The sequence below is a fragment of the Apis florea genome, unplaced genomic scaffold (genome assembly GCF_048593485.1).
Source record: "Apis florea isolate Af1SG1 unplaced genomic scaffold, ASM4859348v1 contig_2839_pilon, whole genome shotgun sequence".
NCBI classification, from domain to species: Eukaryota; Metazoa; Arthropoda; class Insecta; order Hymenoptera; family Apidae; genus Apis; species Apis florea.
In genome coordinates this window covers 757,667-776,668 of record NW_028256653.1, presented here as the reverse complement: position 1 = coordinate 776,668, position 19,002 = coordinate 757,667, and the positions used below count along the sequence as shown (strand labels likewise).

Sequence of the window (19,002 nt, the reverse complement as noted above, 5' to 3'; positions counted from 1 at the left end):
GTATCGGGATAAATGAAAGAGCGTTTTAAAGAGGAAGGTTCCGCGCTTCTAACGATCTTTCACTCATTAACCGGAAGTCATTATCTTCGAAGTTATAACGATTCAAAGTTTTTCTAATTTTAATAGAATTTGATTAGGTTTAAGGTAAATGATTAAAAATTAGCTTTTCTTTAGACGATCATATCTCGGGAACCGGAAGTCGTATCGAGATAAATGAAAAGGCATTTTAAAGGGAAAGAATCCACGCTTCTAACGATCGTTTACTCGTTGACCGGAAGTTATTATCTACGGAATTATAGAGGTTTAAAGTTTGCTTAATTTTAATAGAGTTTAATCGAGTCTTTTTTAAAGCTAAATTATGCGATAAATATGTTTATTTTTTAAAGAATATTATTTACAACGATCATACTAATGATACACCGGAGATTATGAATTCCCTTTTTGATCGAGATAGGTTAGATCGAAGTTGGATCTTTATTCAATAGAGTTTAACAATTAGATCGAATTTAATATATGACATCTATAGCTGAACATCCTACATTTACGTCATTTATATAAAATACATAAAATATTAACGTTAACATTATTAAGCTAACTAATCAAATAATAATTGAATCGTATAAAATATCCCAAAAAGTTAGTCAAAGAGAATAAAACTCCATTCTTACGAGACTTCTTTTATACGGACGCCATCGATTTGCAAGCACTATGGCAATATTTTTCTTTCGGTTTTCAATTAATTCATTAATTAAACACAACTTAGCCCCGGTTTACACCGACTCCTAACCCTCCCCTCCCCTCTCTTTTTTTTTTTCACCATTCACCATTTTTCCGACCCGTTTCGCCGCACTCCACGAATTTTTAGAACCTCCCCCGCGACGTGTAAACAGACCCCTCCCCTCCCTCCGTCAATTTATTTCGCCGGGGTATTTTTGAAACAGGGCCTCCTCCTCCCTTCAATCTCACCATTTTCTAGGAAGGAGCCACACTTCCTCCTTTGCTTCTCCTTTGACCCGTTTCCCGCGATCTTCTTCCCATTTCGTTCTCCCCGAAAGAGCTTCAAGGTACTTAGGTCCTCTCTCTTTTCGTTTTCACATCCCTCGACCACTTCACCTCCCTTTATCAAACCTCCTTCCCTCCCTCCTCCATCTCTATCTTCGGCTTCCCTCTCTTTATTTGTTCTCCACTGCTTCCTCACTCTCTGTCTCTCCTCCCCCTTTTTACTCCCTCCCCCCCAGTTTTTCTCCTTTTCTTTCCACGTTCGTCTCCCGTGCAACGACGATTTACGAGGTTGCGGAACAGCCGCAGGCTTGGAAACGTAGAAAACCCGGCGGGGATAAGTGGTCGTTTTGTGTCTACGCCGGCAGGAGGGTGGTATTTCTTGTTCGGTGATTAATGCCGAGTTTTATAGCGGGCGGTATTATCGGGGAATATAATATTTATGTTGGGGGTGTTGGAACGATTGCTGCGCGTCGAGAGAAGCACGAATCTTCTCCAGTTGTTGTGCGACGACGATTTTGCGGGTATTAGAATTTCTCCAACCATGATTTGTGTTCGTACGTTTCACGCGGGGGGAGGGAGAGTCGTGTTGAAATAAGAAGAACGAATGGATACATACGTGGGATAATGGACAATGGATTGACGTATATAACTGATTTGAAGTATTGGAGAATTTTTTGAATTAGTGTGAATTAAAAAATCAATCAATTGATGATTTATTTTGTTAAGAAAGAGGTAAAAGGTTTAGAAAATGTGTTCTAATCTGTGATATTTTTATGATCGATGTATGATTATTACATTATTGTTCTAATATATATATATAAGCTTTATTAGATATTTGCAAATGAAGTTGTTTGGCAGGAGCTAAAGCTATATATATGCTGTGGTTACGAAGAAAGATTTGAATTTTCGATGCATGTTTATGGAATTGAAATAAAACATGGAAAGCATCAGTTTTCTTCTGAAGAAAAAGAAAACAGCGATACGAATAAATCGAATAGGTTGAGAATTTTCCGTAGTAAAAGAAAGGCGATGTTTAAGAATAGTTTATTTCGAATCGAATTTACTTTAAATATTTCTTTCGTGTTTGGGGTTCTAAAAATAGGAGAAAAAAAATTCTCGTTTCGATGATTTGTAATGCAGAGGAAAAATGTTGTATCGAATGTTGGAATAATTTTATAAAATTATGATATACAGGTTTGGTTAGAAAGTTTGAGAACTGGATCGTTTGGTTAGTTATTAGTTGGTATTATTGGTATTATTACACTGTTCTTGTATATAATGCAAAGTTTACTCTGCAAGCATATGCATCTCGTGATTACTAGCAAGTGCATGAACTTTTTGATTAAACAAAAATAAGGGCAAGAAGTTTTGATTCTTTAGAACCTTTAGTAGTGGTGTAGATTAAATATAATACAATAATATTTTCATAACAATTTGCAATTTTTCATAAAAAAATAGATATTTAAAATAAAGTTATAAAACTTTCATAATATCATTTCATTCATGTTACTCTAAATTTTATCCTCGAAAGAAATAATTTTAATTTAATAGACATTTTTTACGAAGAATTTAATAATGTTATTTGCATCTACTTTTAATTTTTGATCGAATGATTTTAATATCAAAACTTATCGCAGAACTTTATTAATCATTTAATATGCATAAAGTATAAATCTTAGATTAAAATAATTTTCTTTTGAAAAATTTTTACTTCCGTAAAGTTACATCGTATTAAATAACAAGAAATATTATTCGGGTAATAAAATTACGATGTACCTGTGTAATAATTTTATCGTCTAATGTTACATTTCTTTCTGTCGATGATAATAAATCTTTTATCAATCCTAGCAAAGCAAACAGATCGAGAGATAGAAAAGTCACGATGTCTAAGATCTAGAAGAAAAATATCTTTCTCAATAATTTAACGATCATATTCTTCCAATCGTTCTCTATCTCCTTTATCCTTTGATATCTTTTACTGGAAATTTTCTGCGTGGATAGAAAGGTGACTTAATTGATAATATTATTGTACTCCGTAGAATCGAAAAAAGTTTTAATACGCAAGTCTGAAATGAATCGAGTTATTTCAAGGCAGAGGCAAGGCTGCCGCGAAGATGGTAACCGCTTATAAATTGATTTCTCGAGGACGCTTGAACGTCATTCTTGTTTCCGTTATTATTACGTGCAAGTGGCTGAAAAGAAATTCGAACTTTCTTTTTTCTTTTTTAATTAGTTTGAAAAGATTTGTGGGTAAAAATGTTAGTCGAAGATAAGAAATATATATAGAACATTTTTTTAATTTCTAGAATAACGATAATACAGAAATAAAAGTGAAGGAAAGTGTAGTATATAATATTTTATATAATTAAATTTAAAATTCTTATTCGGATATTTCTTAATCCAATATTTTTTAATCGCTCTTTCCTATATTTATTAAAAATTTACACTCCCTGTATTGAATTTCATCGAATTAAAAAATTATCGAAAAAATCTTTTCAATTTCAGTTTCACGCTTTTTATCCGCTCCTCATTAATCGAGTCAAAGAAACGATTCTCAATTCCCTCGATTTCGATATCTTTCACGCAAAATCGTTCGACGCGTTTTTTTATTCTCAAACTCGGTCACTCGATATTCCTTCTCTCTCTCTCTCTCTCTCTCTCTCTCTCTCTCTCTCTGGAAAGAAAAAAATAAAAAGAAAAGAGAGAAAGAAAGAAGAAGGTTGACGCGATCCATATTCCCGCTCGTTGGCAAACCGAATACCACCCCGTCACTTCGATAAGGCGGCAAAACAAAATGGTCTATCGCCGCCCCTCTCCCTCCTCCCCTCGAAGAACCGCGTCACTTTTGTCCTTTTCTTATTCCGATTCCCGATTTCCATTCGATTTGTCGTCTCCACCGATTCCGTTCAGTCGCTGAACTTGCAAATGCGGCCAGGTGCATCGATCGTGGGGGCGGCCTCGTGCGACACGAGGGGGTTGGGTGGCGGCGCACCTGTACAGGCGGCGAAAACGAGCGAGGAAAACGTTGGGGAAACGTTTGGAGGGGTGGATGGGCGAGAACGAAAGAGAAATGGGCGAGAAGGGGATACACCTGGTGGTGGTCGGCGAAGGGGCGAAGATAGGGGGATTTGATAAAAAGAAAGGGAACGAGAAACAAATGACGGTGCGAGGGAGAGATGCGTGTTTGGTTTGAGAGAGAGATCGGGGTGGGTGATCGTTTATGGAGAAGAAAATGGTGGTCGATCGGGTGGTGGCGAAACGAAAGGTAAGATAATGGAAAATCAGAAAGAACGTGAAGGGAGAGAGAGAGAGAGAGAGAGAGAGAGAGACAGGTGGAAATGTAAAATGGCAATACTTCAAATTCATTTGCGTGACAATCTCCGGTTCCTTCCGCCCGATCGAACGTCTCCGCCTCGAAGTAAAATCTCGAGAGTTCGTCTACAACTCTCGAAAATCGGAGGGTCGCCGATACTAATACGGGGGGAGGAGGAGGTCGAGAAATGGTAAAACGCGTAATGGCGAGGCAGTGGTTGAGAAAGAAACGAGAGAGAGAGAGAGGATAACGAGAGGTGGATATCGTTCGGTCTCTTTCGATGGATTTCTCCATTTTCGCGGTTCGTTTCCACGATTTGCCTTCAAAATTCATCGATCGCGGCGAAAGGGAAATGAGCCTCGCCCCTCTTTCTCCTTCTTTCCTTTACCTCCCCCTCCTTTCCCTCTCCCTTTCCACTCACAGCTATCCCTTCAGACTGTTGACCTCTCTTTTCATGATTTGCCGTGTAATTACGAGACTTGGCAAAGCGAGGATTATACGCACGTGTATACAATATAACGTCTCATGAGATTTTAGGTCACTTGGATTGAAACGTATCTACGTATACATTGGGATCGGGAATTTTTGATCCTTTTTCCCTTGTCTGTTTTAATTAAATATGATATACACAAAATGATGCCTGTGTAACCAGCCATATATATAAATAATTTTCAATTATAGAACCGTACATATACGATACGAGTAAGAAAAAAGTATGGTTTGTAGGAAAAAGAATTTTAAAACGATATACATCCTGTTATACACCCATTAAAACAAGATTATTAATGCCACATTTCTAATTCACTATATTTCATTCATCATAAAATTTGTCCATCTCATGAAACTGGAAACGAACTAATTCGTTCGTTTCTCGAGAAACGAAAAATTCCGATCATTAAAATCCAGCAGTGAGTGAGCGCCGCCAAGCATCATCGAACACCAGCTATCAGACGTTCGATTAAGGGGGCGTTGTAGCAAGTATCGGGATTCGTTTAGCTTTTGTTTCCTTGCCAACAGCGACGGCTCCAATTTCGCTTTATCCACCATCCCTCTCCCCTCGATTACCGTAACCATCAAATTTTTCGTGGAAAGCCTCCAGCCGTGGGAAAGAAGAAGCGGAACGGAGAATGAATCAAATTACACGGGCACGCGGGCGGATTAAAACGCTAAAGAGGAAAGAATTTTTCCATTGCCCTGAAAAAAATGACATTAGCGAAATCCCCGTCGGTCCTCTCCGTTTTTTTTTTACCGCCTACCCATTCTTTGTTTCTGTCCTTGCACCCTCTCCCTTCCCCTCTCCATCCATCCTCCTCCTCCATCATTCTCATTTCCCTCGGTCTTCCTCCCCCCTCCCTTCGAGTTCGACCCGTTCCACCACCATCACCATCACCCCTCCTTCCGACCTTTTCGAATTAACGTTTCACCACGAATCCGCAAATAAATTTCGCGGGGCCACTGTTACCGGTTCTCAGGGGAGAGGAGGGGAGAGGGAAAGGAAGTAAATCTCCGGATAAGAGAAACTCTCCGGGCCAATGGTGGTGTTATCATTGAAGAATTTATGTGGTTTCGACGAACGTCGAACGTTAAACGGTTCTCGAAGATATCGGTATCGGTATCGGTGGACGGACAGGTTAACCGAGGGAATTGAAATCAAGGCGTAACTGGATCAAGAGTTGATCAATTGTTCTTGAAAACGGGCGCGTCGAGGGCGCTCTCTGAGCTGGATATATTTCGTCGTCTCTACAGTGAGTAGAGTTTATATAACTTTTGTGAGGGATCTGTTCTCGCGATTTCGACGTTATATATTATGTAATTGAGTAGAGAGTAGAAATTAAAGGGTTAGTGAAAGGGTTGATTGATTGGTAGGGGATGTAACTTTGGGGAAAGAAATATGTCAGGAGGATTGGGAGAGTAAAGAATTTTTTTATTATGAATTCAGGTTGATTTTTTTTAATCCTTTAAAGCGCACTATTAGCTCTGTTCGAAATATACAGGGAAGTCGTGTTCAATATTTTTCACGGTAAAACAAAAGTTCAAACGTTCCTTTGTGTGTATATATACGAATGGACGAATGTGTCGGATGATTTTTAACAAAGATTGAAGATTTCAGGGGTCGCACGAGAGTTTGTCTAGATTTCAAAAGAGAGCTTGATCTCTTCAATTGGATTCAGAAAAATTCAATGGAACTCAGAGATTTCATTAGACGATCCAATTAGATTTTATAATTCCAATTCAATTCTAGTGAAATTCGAGTAGGGTAATATCCTCTGTACAGGCAAAGAGAATTATAGTATTGCAAAAAGATTGAGGATAAACTAAAATATCTTTATATATCCTACAATATTTGTTTTACTTCATTCACAAAGATTCTTTGGAATTGCATCATCTATAACAAAGATAAATTTTGACATACCTGTTGACATACTAACTGAAACTCATCATTCAGAGGATCATTTTTTCACAAATTATTCTTCCTTAATTTCATTTATTATTCGTATTGATAAACGTCTACAATATCAAATTTGACGATTACAATGGAGGAGAAGAGGTAAACAGAGAAAGAGAAAGAGAGAGAGAGAGAGATAAATCCAAGGGAAAGACAAAACAGAGATAAAGTAAGGGAAGAGAAACGGAGAATTTGAAGTAAGCGAGGGTACAGTTCATTCAGGTCGAATGTTCGGGCCGACGTACGCAAATAGAATGCGAAATGTCAATTACGCCGTTCGCACTGTGCTTTATTAAATTCCGTTTCAGTTATTAGAGTTTCCAGAAAGTTTCTCGAAATGCTCGAGATACGATACTGCTTCATTAATGCGGTGCAGGAATGTCGAGAGAGCGATCAACGAGTGCACTTTAAGACCATTTTCGTCCTCTCTTTGGACAAACTTTGGATATTATATTATCCGGTGTCCCAATTAAATATGTATTCAAACCGTAAGAAAATAATGCCTTCTCAGTTTTCGTGGTATCTCGTTTACTTTAAAACCGCGTTGGAACTAATTTCCTTTTTTCTTTAACCATCTTTTTTTACGTTCAAGCTCATTCGTACTTCACAGATGAAGTTTCGCCCCTTCTTCTTCTCTTAATCAGCCTTCCCTTCATCCGAAAGCAAAAAGTTGAAGATTAAAAAAGAGAATTGTAATTTATTTCCAAATATTATAATACATATTTATATACGTACATGTATATGACAGCTAAACTTTTTCACTCTTTCAAATCTTATCAATAGTTCTGCGTTAACAAGCCAAAAAAAAAAAAAAAAGGAAAAAGGAAAAGGATTACGAATATTCTTCTCAACAATATAAAATTTCACTCTAGCCTCTCTAGAATGTCGAGATCCCCTTAGCCGAATCTTTACAGGATTGGAAGCGTCTAAAACTTGTGCCGAGAAGACAACGGGCGTTCAATTACGAAGTACAAAGGGTTGGTCGATGTCGTCCGTTGTTCTTGGTCGGCTGTACGTTTGTTTGTCCTCGATGAGTCCGTCTGGGGCGGATCTCCATTGTTCTTACGGATTGGGTCTTTCGTAGGGATTAATGAGACTGGCTCTTGGCCCCTCAGACACCCGATTCAGAATCTATTTCAATAACTTAACGATTATACGATTCTTTCCTTTTTTTCGAAATTCATCCTAATCGCATCTTCAACACTTTCATCGTCACTCATTCTCGCTTTTCTAAAAGTGAAACTAGTGAGATCGTACGAACATGTTCGTGGCTTTGTTATTCAAATTGTACAAGTATTGTGGGTGAACAACATTATTTTTCAAATTGAGTTTAATTGAATTTAAGAGAATAAAAAATTGAGAAGCTTTCTGAAAACTTTCTAGCGAAAATTGTTTCACAATTCTCATTTAGTTTAGATGAAATAGATTTTTAATTGGATTATCCAATCGGTCCAACAGCAAGCAAAATATCTGTCCTGTGCACGAGCATTTTAATATCGCAAAGAATTTATCGTCGCAAGTTCTGCACGATGCAGGAATTTTTTCGAGTTCAATTTCAATAACAGTAACGACTCTTTTACAACGGTTGCTTTACGTGCCCATCCCGAAAATGTTCGTGCTAGGTTGTTTCATTCGGTATCCTGTTTCTGAGACACATATCATTTGCGTTTCAGAACGCAATTTTAAAAGTAGTTAAGGAAACGTAGGATTTGTTAGATGATAAATTTATTCTAATCTCTCTTAATTGGATATTATTAGCTTGATATTCTAAATAAATAATACATGTGATTGAAACGTAATATTATCAGCAAATTTGAAGAAATTAAATTTCGAAGAAAGTTTTTATTTTCATATTTCTTTTGTAATCTCTTCAATTTTTTTTATTATTATCTTTTACCACTATCGTGTTAAGATCGCCGTCTTCTTCTATGTGTTCTTAGAATCGTATTACACTGAAACGTATTACACTGATGTTTGGAACAGAGCCATGTATCTTTTCGTTTCTGTTAGATACATCTTTCTTATATTTCTTCCTTTTCCATTTTCTAATCACTCTTTATTTTAATCTTTATCAACGTGCCTCGAAAAATCTCGAAATTTTTGAAATACTTTCTTCCTCTTCTAAGAGCTTCTTTATTTTCCAAAGAGATGAAATTTTAACTTGCGAATGAATGGAATCCCAAAAAGGGGGGAAATTTCACGGTTCGCGTTAAACCAATATCATCAAATTAATGGTAAATACCGAAACCGAAGAACACATATATTGGACCAGTAGTGGCAAGTAAACCATCCTCGTATACCTTGCGGATTGTGTAAGTATCTCTGCATGTTTACTCGTGCACACAAGCGCCAAGTATGAACACCTGATCTCGAAGGTTGAAGAGGGAGGGAGGGGTGTCTGCGGTTCAGCCGAAACCGAAATTACGGGGTTAATGGAAGTCTGGACGTGGCTGCCTTCCTTCCAAGGAAACGGAAAACGGGGCTGGAAAGGTATTTCACTCTCCCTCTTGTTGTGAAAGAAAAAGAGCAGGTTGCCCTTTGCCGTGGAAATAACCGGCTCTTCCTATCTTTCGCCCTCAGACTTCGCCTTCATTTTCGGAACAAATGCGCGCAATTACTTGTTACTTTGCCCTACGCCTCCGTCATTAGAGATAAATAAGGAATCGGGCTGCATTAACGGGTGAACCGGAAGATCGTAAAAAAAAAAAAAAAAGAAAAAAAAAAGGTCTCTTTTTTTTTTTTTGCTCCGTTTCTCTCTATGAAAAGAAGAATTGTAGATTGATACAATTTGCGCGAGATAAAGTGAAAAATAAAAATGGATGGAGTGGTGAAAAAAAATGTATTACCTTGTTATAATATGTAGATTTGGAAATTTTTACAAGTACGCGAATATTTGATATAAAATAGAATTTGCTGTATTTTTCGTTTCGTTCATGAATTACGTTTGATATTTTTTTTTTTTTTCTAAATTTCATTGATAATATTAATTTTAAATAACTTCTTTACAAATAATAAGTTTCTTCGTTTCGATTAAATTCGATTAATTAAGGAGAATGGTAAATGTATTACGAGAGAACGATAGTTTTCAACGAATATTCAGGTTTGATTTCGAAAGTGGCGACAACTCCATCGTTGAAAGGCATAGAGATGCTTCCATCTATCATGATGCCAGCGTCAAAGCCAGAAGACTTCACGGAGAGCTTGTTGCACTTTTGTTTGCACGGGCAACTCTTGTCTTCCTCGCAACGTGAATTGTGATACATCTCGCGGATCATGTACGTCATGTTTAAATCCTCTGGAAAGCATTGTTCGAAAATTTTTTATTCTCAATATCTTGACATATATATATATTTTTATATTTGATTTAATAACGATTGAATTATATATTTTAAATTTCTTACATTTTCTCGAATCAAGGCGCGAAATTATTTCTCTAAAATAAATACAACTCTCGAATTTCTATAAATATCGTGCAATATTGTTTTATGTTCCCATAATTCAATTTTATAAATATTTTTAATTGGATTCTCGAGTTAATTAAAATGGAAGTAAATGAAAACATTGCAAATTATAGAAACTCCATTAAAATAACTCTTCTTTCCGTACACGATATTTCATTTAATTAAATATTTTAATTTTAATACAATTAAATGTTTAGTAAATATATTTCGTATATTATATTCAATTGTTTTCATTATGTACATTTGAAAAAAAGGATTGCAATCAAAGATGCATTTGATTGATAAATCTTGCTGTTGAAATTTGATTGTGCGATATTTCTACGAAAAAAATTTACGGTAATTCCATTTCAATACAGTAATCCATTTCAATTTTTACATACATGTTGCTTAAATCGATCAACAAAATTTGATTTTCCTGATCATCTTATCACGATAGTTACCTTCGGAATAGATGAGAGCCCGATGGTATTTGTTCAGTATATTGTAAGTTTCCTGACGGCTTAGCTTTTGGCCGGTTGCAATTTCTACGATTTTTTCAACAGTCTCAGCCGACTGTATGTTTATAGCTTTATACCAAAATCGGGAACCCGTCCCTGTGTAAATGCACATACCTAAACAGGAATCGAATGGAATCGGATGTTAAAATTACTTAAAAATAATTAGAAGTAGAAAAAAAATTCAATCAGAAAGACTTATTAATGAAATCGTTCAAGGAAGTTATTATATTTGTACACATAACATTGCTTCAAAACTAAACTTTGAAGTGAACTAAATATTCTAAATTATTATTTTCTCTTTCTATTAACTTTCCTCTTATTATTAGAAAAATTAAAGAAATCACAGCTTGCTTTTGACAAAACAAAATCAACTAAAGAAGAAGATAATTTATAATACAATAATTTTGTTTCATTTCATGTACCTGAACATCGAATTTTGTACGATTTTTGTTTCTCGATATCAAGGAATAATGTAATCGGCCTTGCTGCCAAAAATTCCCCTATAAACACCTAAATTGCATGGAGAGCATTAATCGAAAAAAATGTTCAATATTTATATACTATACATATTTGCTTTTAAATTTATCGTGAAACTAACTTCGTTTAACGCGAGCCAAGGTAAGGTCCTTTCACGGGGTTGAAGGGTGTCCGCTATTTTCCTTTGTATCGATCGTGTAAGAACTCTGAGAATTCAATTAACTTTAATTAAAGCAATTAATGAGATTGATCAATGGTTCGAGATGTTTTACATTCGTTTCCTTTTTTTTCCCCTTTTTTCCCCTTTTTTCCATTTACCGTGGAAACGAAGGTGGCGAAGAGAAGGAGAATTTCGTTCAAGGAATACGAGAAGTAACGGTGCTCGAGAGAAATGAGTATTTAATTTTAATGACATTAACGAGGAAGAATGAAGGGGGAAAAGGGAAGGAGGAATGGAAGGTAAATGGAAGAACAACAAAGAGTAACGAAATGGTTGCACCAATGATATAATTATATTAATATCGATATAAATGGTTTGATCTGTGTAAAATGAATAATTGATGATAATATTAATTGATTATCAATATCACAGAGGATATTGCATATATTTTTAGATCGGTCGATAAGTTTTCTCTTATATTTGTAAGTGAATGAGATTAATGTCATTTTATTTTATGAAATCTTTCTTTATAATAAATAATTTTAAGCTCGCATGTTTCAACATGTTTTATAAAGGAAAAGATATTATGCCATTAGAGATGTAGAATAGAAAAGAATGGAAAATTAGGAAAATGTGAAAAATTGAAAAAATATATATGCACGTATATAATGAAAATTCTATAATAAATTATTGTTAATATTTATTCGCTAAATTTCGTAGCGTGAAATTTTCTATCAAAGGTGACCAATAGTTCTGCTAGATTAAATACATAATGGATGATAATCAAATAAAAGCTTTGACCGGAAATAATTCGATTAAGATAACGCACGAGTAATCAATATTCAAACCAAGCATTGGATATTATATGCATTATATTTGTACAAGTTAGGCTATAGAATAAAACGAGAAGATTTTTTTGGCGATAATCGATAACTATGTTCTGGTATACATGAAATTTATCATATCAGTTATAGTAACAATCGCGCGCAATTTTTCTTTGATAAATTTGTTTTTCTATAAATCATGGTTTCCCGTAAATTATCTGACATATATACATATAAATAAAAATTCGTCGTATCGTAATTTATGTTTTATGTTATAATAGATAAATTCAATTACATCAAATATACGATATCAAAATCACAATGGAAAGTACGATTGAAAGCAAAAATTGTTTTTCTTTCTATCTATCATTTAAATTAAAAAACAAAGCTACTCGCTCCTTTTCTTTTTCTTTTCATATAAAGTATCATTTGAAATAAATAACGATGATTTTTCTATAGATTGTAATTTATAAACTTTACTACAACATAAATAACAAAATTTGATTATAATTTTAAGCTTAACAAACAAAAACTAATTAACTTCTTCCTCTTTCTTTTAACTTTTATAAACTATTTAAAATTTCTTTTTATACTATTCAATTTAAAATTTCCATTATTCTTTGAATAATTTATTCATGTCAATTATAACAAAGATATAAGATGTAATAATGAAGAAATATACTTTCTTCTCTTCTTCTGTAAATTACCATTCCTCGATTTAAGATTTAAAAAATTATCAAACAATTATAATAAAACTGATACGCGATTTGTCCGCCTCTTCTTCCCCCATTTTCATTCCCCAAAAGAAATCCAATTCTCCTTCTCTCCTTTTTTTTTTTTTTTCTTTTATATAAAAATTACGGTTTCTCGTAAAATTTCCTTAATATATAATTAAAAAGTTAAGACTTCTTTGCACGAGTCGTAACTACACGGTTATTGTAATTTACAAGTTATAACTGCCGAAGTTCCGGGCGTGCAAGAGGTTATAATTCGAAACTACTCGTTGGGGGAGGGACCAGGCCGTGAAATGAAGACGCATTACGGCCTTTATGAAAATTCAGAATCGGCGATACGTACAGCTTGCTTAAAACTTAAGAGAATAGATTGCCCCGTTATGCGATTCGTCCCGGGATAGAAAGGGAGGGAAGGATACTTTGCCCAGAACGAATTTTATCGTTTTTACCGATGTAATTTAAAGTCTAGGAGAACCGCTGAAGCAACGTAAAGTTTAATCTTTGAAATGGAACCGGAAGTAGAAACTCGAAACGCGAGCTGAGTCAATGAAAATAAGAAAATATATTAAATTCTCTTTCTCTCTTTCTGTATCGCTAATAATATCATGAAATTATAATTTTCTCGTTGGATCGAGGAGGAGAGAAAGAAGTATCTAGTTGACTCCGTTCTTTTTCCTTCTTAGTTTGATTTGAAGAAATAACGAATTAATAAGGAACTTGTTCTTTCTTCTTTTAATATATTTCGGTATATCAGTTCAATTGGATGAATGAATTCAATCTCTGAAATTGTTTCAAGAGAAAGGAAATATCCTGATAGAGGATTAAAGAATGCATATTTGATCAAGGCAAATTTCCAACGAATAATAAAATATTGATTTTTGATTCAGGGCAGACAAGAAGCATGGATCGGTGGGAAAGTAAGTCTTTCTCTTCTCTTTGCAAGGGTTACAAAAGTACCTACTTTTGTCTCCTCTCGCGGCTCTTCTCGTGTATGTGAAAGGGTCGTCTGAAAAGTCCCTCCCCGGCCATTATCGTTTTTATGCGACTCCGCATCAGTGTATCGTAGTCTCCTCTGTACAGTTTCTCGAATATGCTCTCGATATCCGTCACGTACTTCGAAGGGAGCGTGAAAGTGTTCTCGTTCGAGATATTCGGATTGATCCCGCACACAGGCTTCGTGTTGTTCGTAATCAATTTCGAGGCTAGTAGGAACATGCCGTCCCCGCCTATCGCGATCACCAAGTCTGCCCAATTCATGAATCTCGACGCGAGTCCCATTCTGTCCGATAAAAGATACAGCGAGCGTTACTTCCTTAAAATAAAGAAAGAAGGAGAGAGGAAAAGGAATCATTTATATAGCAGCCTTGTCGGTGACATTAAATCGATTAATTTTTTAACGAATTATTAAAGGATAATTATTAGTTATTAGTCTGTCTCTACACACGTTTTCTTATTTATTTAATTAATTAAGGATAAAATGTCGTCGAGAATTGCAATATTTTAATGAAATATATTATTTATCAAGGAGCGAGCAAAGATTAAAATTTTATCTTAAAAATATATATATATATATATTTAATTACTTTTCGTTTCTTTTCTAATTTTTAGATTTAATTAATCGTCCTCCGGAGTTCACCTCGAGCGTTAATTACCGAATTAATTTTACCGAAGACGATAAAAGAGAGACAGAGAGAGAAAGATACATATATAAAGTCGAAGAAACGTGAATATTTTCCCAATTACATCCCTTTTAATTATCACTGTTACTTTACAGAGAGATAGGAGATAACAAATCTACTTGAACTTGGTTATTATCCTTAATTACACCCGAAAATTAATTTCACCGAAAAGGTATAAAATAAAAAAAAAAGGAGGGGGGGCGGGAGGGAGAGGGAGAGAACGTGTACGAACGGAGGGGGATGGAAACATTTCTGAGGTATTCGCCCCATTTTATTATATCCTTCCACTTTTTCCCGTACGTTTCTCGCACGTTTGTTGTGCACAAGCGCAGCTGTTTCATCGGGCGTTAAAGTATATTACGTAATAACTCTTGCCGATACCTTTTCGTGATACGAAAACTGATGTCGAGCTTCTTGAGAACCGATATCAGATTTTGCTCGCAAGCAATCTGTCGTTGATGCTCGGCGAGGACACCGTCCGGGTTCTGCCCCTCTCCCCTCATCTTCGACAATATTTGATCCACGTTCAGATCGGAATTCTGGGATCGCAGGTACTCCAACGGGGTCAACCTGGACACGCACAACACTTTTCGAGGCCGATAAGGTGTATTGTTCAGGTAATTTAAGAATCTCATGATTCGATTGATTCGAGAGAGTTGGAGGGTGTCTTCGAGAGAGGGAGAGAGAGAGAGAGAGAGAGAGAGAGAGGGAGGGAGGGAAATGATTTTAAGGTTAAGACGATAATTTAGGGGTTATGGACGGGGGTTGAAAAAGGTTTGCAGGGGCGTTGCGCAGCTCAGTCACCTCGGATCAATACTAATTAAACGGGGAAAATTAGTTTGATTCCGTTATGATATTAAATATTGAACCAAGAGATTGTTCGGTTCTCGCTGCTTTCAAACCAAACACCCCGGCGTATCGTGTAATATTTAAACACCGTCCAAGTTTCACTTTATTTTAACGAATTGTTAACGAATTCCCTCCCCCTCCTCCTCACCCCTTGTTTATCAACTTGGAAATTTTCGTCCCAAATCGTTCTATAATCATTAACCGATAAATCCGCGTGATACGGATTTTATCGCTCCCTGAAGATTTGTATTTTGATAACGTAATGTCGATTTGATGGAATCGAAAATGATTAATTTGCACAATATTTATATCTTTATATCGTATATATCAGCCTTTTTTTAAACGCGAAATTTTAATTTCGATTTCGATTCACGTATTGATAATATCAATATATACACACACACACACACACACACACACATATATATATATATTTAATTATGATGTTAAAATTTTATTTGATAAATTGATCATCATACATCTTCATTTCGAACAAAGATTTACAATGTCATCTAACAATCTAAAACTTATTTTCTCATATTCCAAGACAATCATTTTTTTTCAATCATGTGAAATATAAAATATAAAATAAATATAAAATAAGAATGTTTCACCGCAATTTGCTTTGTCCAACGATTTTCAAGCAACCATCCGCTTCCTGTCCTCAACTTTGCAAATCACATCTCGTCCCTGCGGCTTCGCAACTTGGCAGCCAGGGACGGAGACAGAGAGAGTATCTAAAACTGATGACGAGGTTGCATCAGGGAAACGTGTTCTTCAGGATTACTCACGTGTCCTGAGCGATACTTGGCACTCAGGCCGGTATCACGGAGGAGAGGGCAGGCCGTGTGTCTTGCGCCCTGGCTTCTGGCAAACTTGGGGACCAAAGTTTCGCGAAATTTTCGTCTCAATGGACGCTGACCATTAAAGCCACTTAAGGTATCAGGATCTTCCCTTAAGCTCGCCCGTACGGGCGATGTCTCGTCGGCCACGAAATATTCTTGACAACAACCGCCGAGATTTTAGCTGAGGGTGGAGGAGGAGGGGAGGGGGAGATCTCGAAGAGTTCTCGAGTTTCCTTCTTGAGAGCCATCGTTTTATGAGCTTCGTGACATTTCCCCCATCCCTCATATTTCCCCTGGATACACAGGTATCCGTATCCGTTGTTCAGCCACGTGCCGTTTTGGAAAATATTGTAAGAAAAAAAAAAAAGAAGAAGAAGAAGAAGAAGAAGAGAAAAAGAAAAGATGGAAGAAGCTCGGTGGTAAACTCTCGTGGTGAAAGTTTTTCGTCTCGTGGATAACTGACCGGCGAAAGCCATTTACGACAGCGAAATGTTCTCTTAAGACCCGTTGTCGCGAAATATCCGAGCGATTTTATATTTTATACGTGGGACGGGCTTCAACTTGCCCGTTTGAAACTTTCCTCAAATTCGTACCGTCCGGATGGATTCATGTACGAGCTCGGTGAAGAGAAATTTCTTTGGAGATTTTTATTTCTCCTGAAAACTATACCGTGAAATAATATCACTCGATATATAAACGTAATCAAGAGTAATCTGTTTTGTTTTTAATTAATATTATTGTAAGCTGCGAAAAAAAGGGGAGTGATTGTTGGATAAATATCTTTTCAATGCGAATATTATTCAATACTGAAAAAGTTTCTAGAATTAACAAAATAATAATCCTTACAACGACAAAATTCTTGTAACAATATAATCCTTTCAAATTCAAACTCGAATTCGATCGATTTATTATCAATTTTCCATGTTCAAGTAAACGTACAACAAATTATAATATTTAAAGTTTGCATCGTATCTATAAACTTATATAATAATAGACATACAAGTTAAAGTCACCCATTGTAATTGTATATATCACTCGAAAGGAATCGTGCTCGAATAACATTACATACGCGCATATTTTCTTCTTTTCTTTTCGAACTTCACTTCTCCTTTCCCTCAGCAAATTTTCTAAATTTCACGCACAACGCTTTAAAATGGTGTTGGCAACGCTTGGGATAATTCTATTTCCCTAGAATTTTTTATTACGAGATGACAACGAGCCACGGTAATTACGTACGTCGTACGCAGGTTTTAGCTCGAAGGGGATGCTCCAACTCGAGCTTCTGCTACGTTGGCGACGAACTTCGCGACAAAACTTCCACGCTCTTCCCTCGACGCCAGGGTGGCAAGGTGGAGGTTGACCACAGGCTTACGACGGGCCAGCGCCGCCCGCGGCGAAGAAATTTGCTCGGCCAACTTTTAACCTCGCCCCTTCCGATTTCGAGAGTTGTTAAAAGAAGAAGAGGGCCCGATCCAAGATCCCATTCTTCAAATAATTCAGGTGGTTCGAAATTTTTGCCTGGGACAGGTGGGTGAAAATCAATGGGAAGTTATGGGATGGAAATGGAAACGATCGAATTGAATTTGAATTGTTGAAAGAATTTTAGAGAAAGTGTTTTAATAAAAATTAAATAATTGTTGAATTTGTATTATTGTATACAAAGAGAAACAAGAATCGTGGTACAGATGATTCTCTTTTTTTCTCGCACGCGATATTTTATTTTAATTTTATATTTTCTGTAGTTTTCTATGATTGAAATAATCAGAAGATATGTTTCGATTATTCTTTATTTATTTTTTGATTGACTTTAATTAAGTTCTTTTTTCGTATGAGGTTATTTTATGGTGGAAGTCGGTATATTTTTTTTAATTGAAAGAGTATCGAGTAAATTTGTAAATATTGATGATCGATTAAAAAAATACATACGATTAAATAAATTTATAAATTTGTAATAATAAATGAATTTATTTAATCGATTTCACGTATCTCTCAAGTTAGAGGAAATTCTTGCTCTTTGTTTTGTAAAGGTTAAATTATTTATACTCGTCACGAGTATTAATTATTTTCTTTAAATAATTACAGCTACGTTACAGTATTTGCAATTAGATGTCTTTGTTATATGAATTATATGAAAATATGAAAATCACGAGAGCCAACTTACGAACAAGGGATCGAAATACCATCTTTTTCTCTGCACAATCAAGAATACAAAATAAAAAGGTAATTCGGATTGTAAAATCATTTTATATCGTTATAACGAGATCCTTGAAATTATGCATTCGTTTTTTTAATCTTATTATTTCTCTGTTTTATTGTTTTATCTCGTAAAATTTTGAAACAAAGATGTTTTAGACTCGTGTCACGAAAAAATTACGTGCATTTTTTTATACCAAGAATTTTTAACCATGAAAGTAGACGACTATTGTAAATAAATATTGACAAGTGACATATTTATTAACCGTCGTTTGATTACTGTTGCAATTACTTTTCGCATCTGTATCGAACGATCGTTATTAAATTTATTTTTATCCTCGAATGATTTATCCTTAATATCCTTTTTTTAAATAAATCTATATAGAGAATAATTTTTTATTTTATCGACATCTTTCGAACATTGCCATATTATATACATATCTACATATATCGAGTCGAATTTACGACTTTCTATCAAAAGCTATACCAATATAAAAATAATAAGAAAAATATACAATGGGA

At 35.4% G+C, this 19,002-nt stretch overlaps 1 protein-coding gene and 1 long non-coding RNA gene across 2 annotated transcripts; both read right to left on the bottom strand.

The window, feature by feature from the left end:
* Positions 1 to 9,581: 9,581 nt before the first annotated feature.
* On the bottom strand, positions 9,582 to 15,854 carry LOC147657754 (NAD kinase 2, mitochondrial). The gene is made up of 6 exons (XM_086907331.1): positions 14,975 to 15,854; positions 13,876 to 14,193; positions 11,318 to 11,402; positions 11,142 to 11,229; positions 10,663 to 10,833; positions 9,582 to 10,056 (listed from the first exon to the last, which is right to left on the bottom strand). The coding sequence occupies exons 1-6, from the start codon at positions 15,226 to 15,228 to the stop codon at positions 9,827 to 9,829; spliced, it is 1,146 nt and encodes a 381-aa protein (XP_086763457.1). The 5' UTR covers positions 15,229 to 15,854; the 3' UTR covers positions 9,582 to 9,826.
* A 1,309-nt stretch (positions 15,855 to 17,163) lies between these two features.
* LOC147657753 (uncharacterized) lies at positions 17,164 to 18,968 on the bottom strand. Its single transcript, XR_015291837.1, has 2 exons — positions 18,449 to 18,968; positions 17,164 to 17,805 (listed from the first exon to the last, which is right to left on the bottom strand). It is a non-coding gene; the product is annotated as an uncharacterized LOC147657753 (long non-coding RNA).
* Positions 18,969 to 19,002: the final 34 nt, after the last annotated feature.

What these genes read in the sequence shown, in the direction of transcription:
- LOC147657754 (XM_086907331.1), bottom strand. Translation starts at nt 15,228, where the DNA reads ATGAGATTCTTAAATTACCTGAACAATACACCTTATCGGCCTCGAAAA. An exon ending in CTTGGCTCGCGTTAAACGAA is followed by an intron (nt 11,230 to 11,317) that starts GTTAGTTTCACG and finishes CATGCAATTTAG; the next exon opens with GTGTTTATAGGGGAATTTTT. An exon ending in GGCTCTCATCTATTCCGAAG is followed by an intron (nt 10,057 to 10,662) that starts GTAACTATCGTG and finishes AATGCTTTCCAG; the next exon opens with AGGATTTAAACATGACGTAC.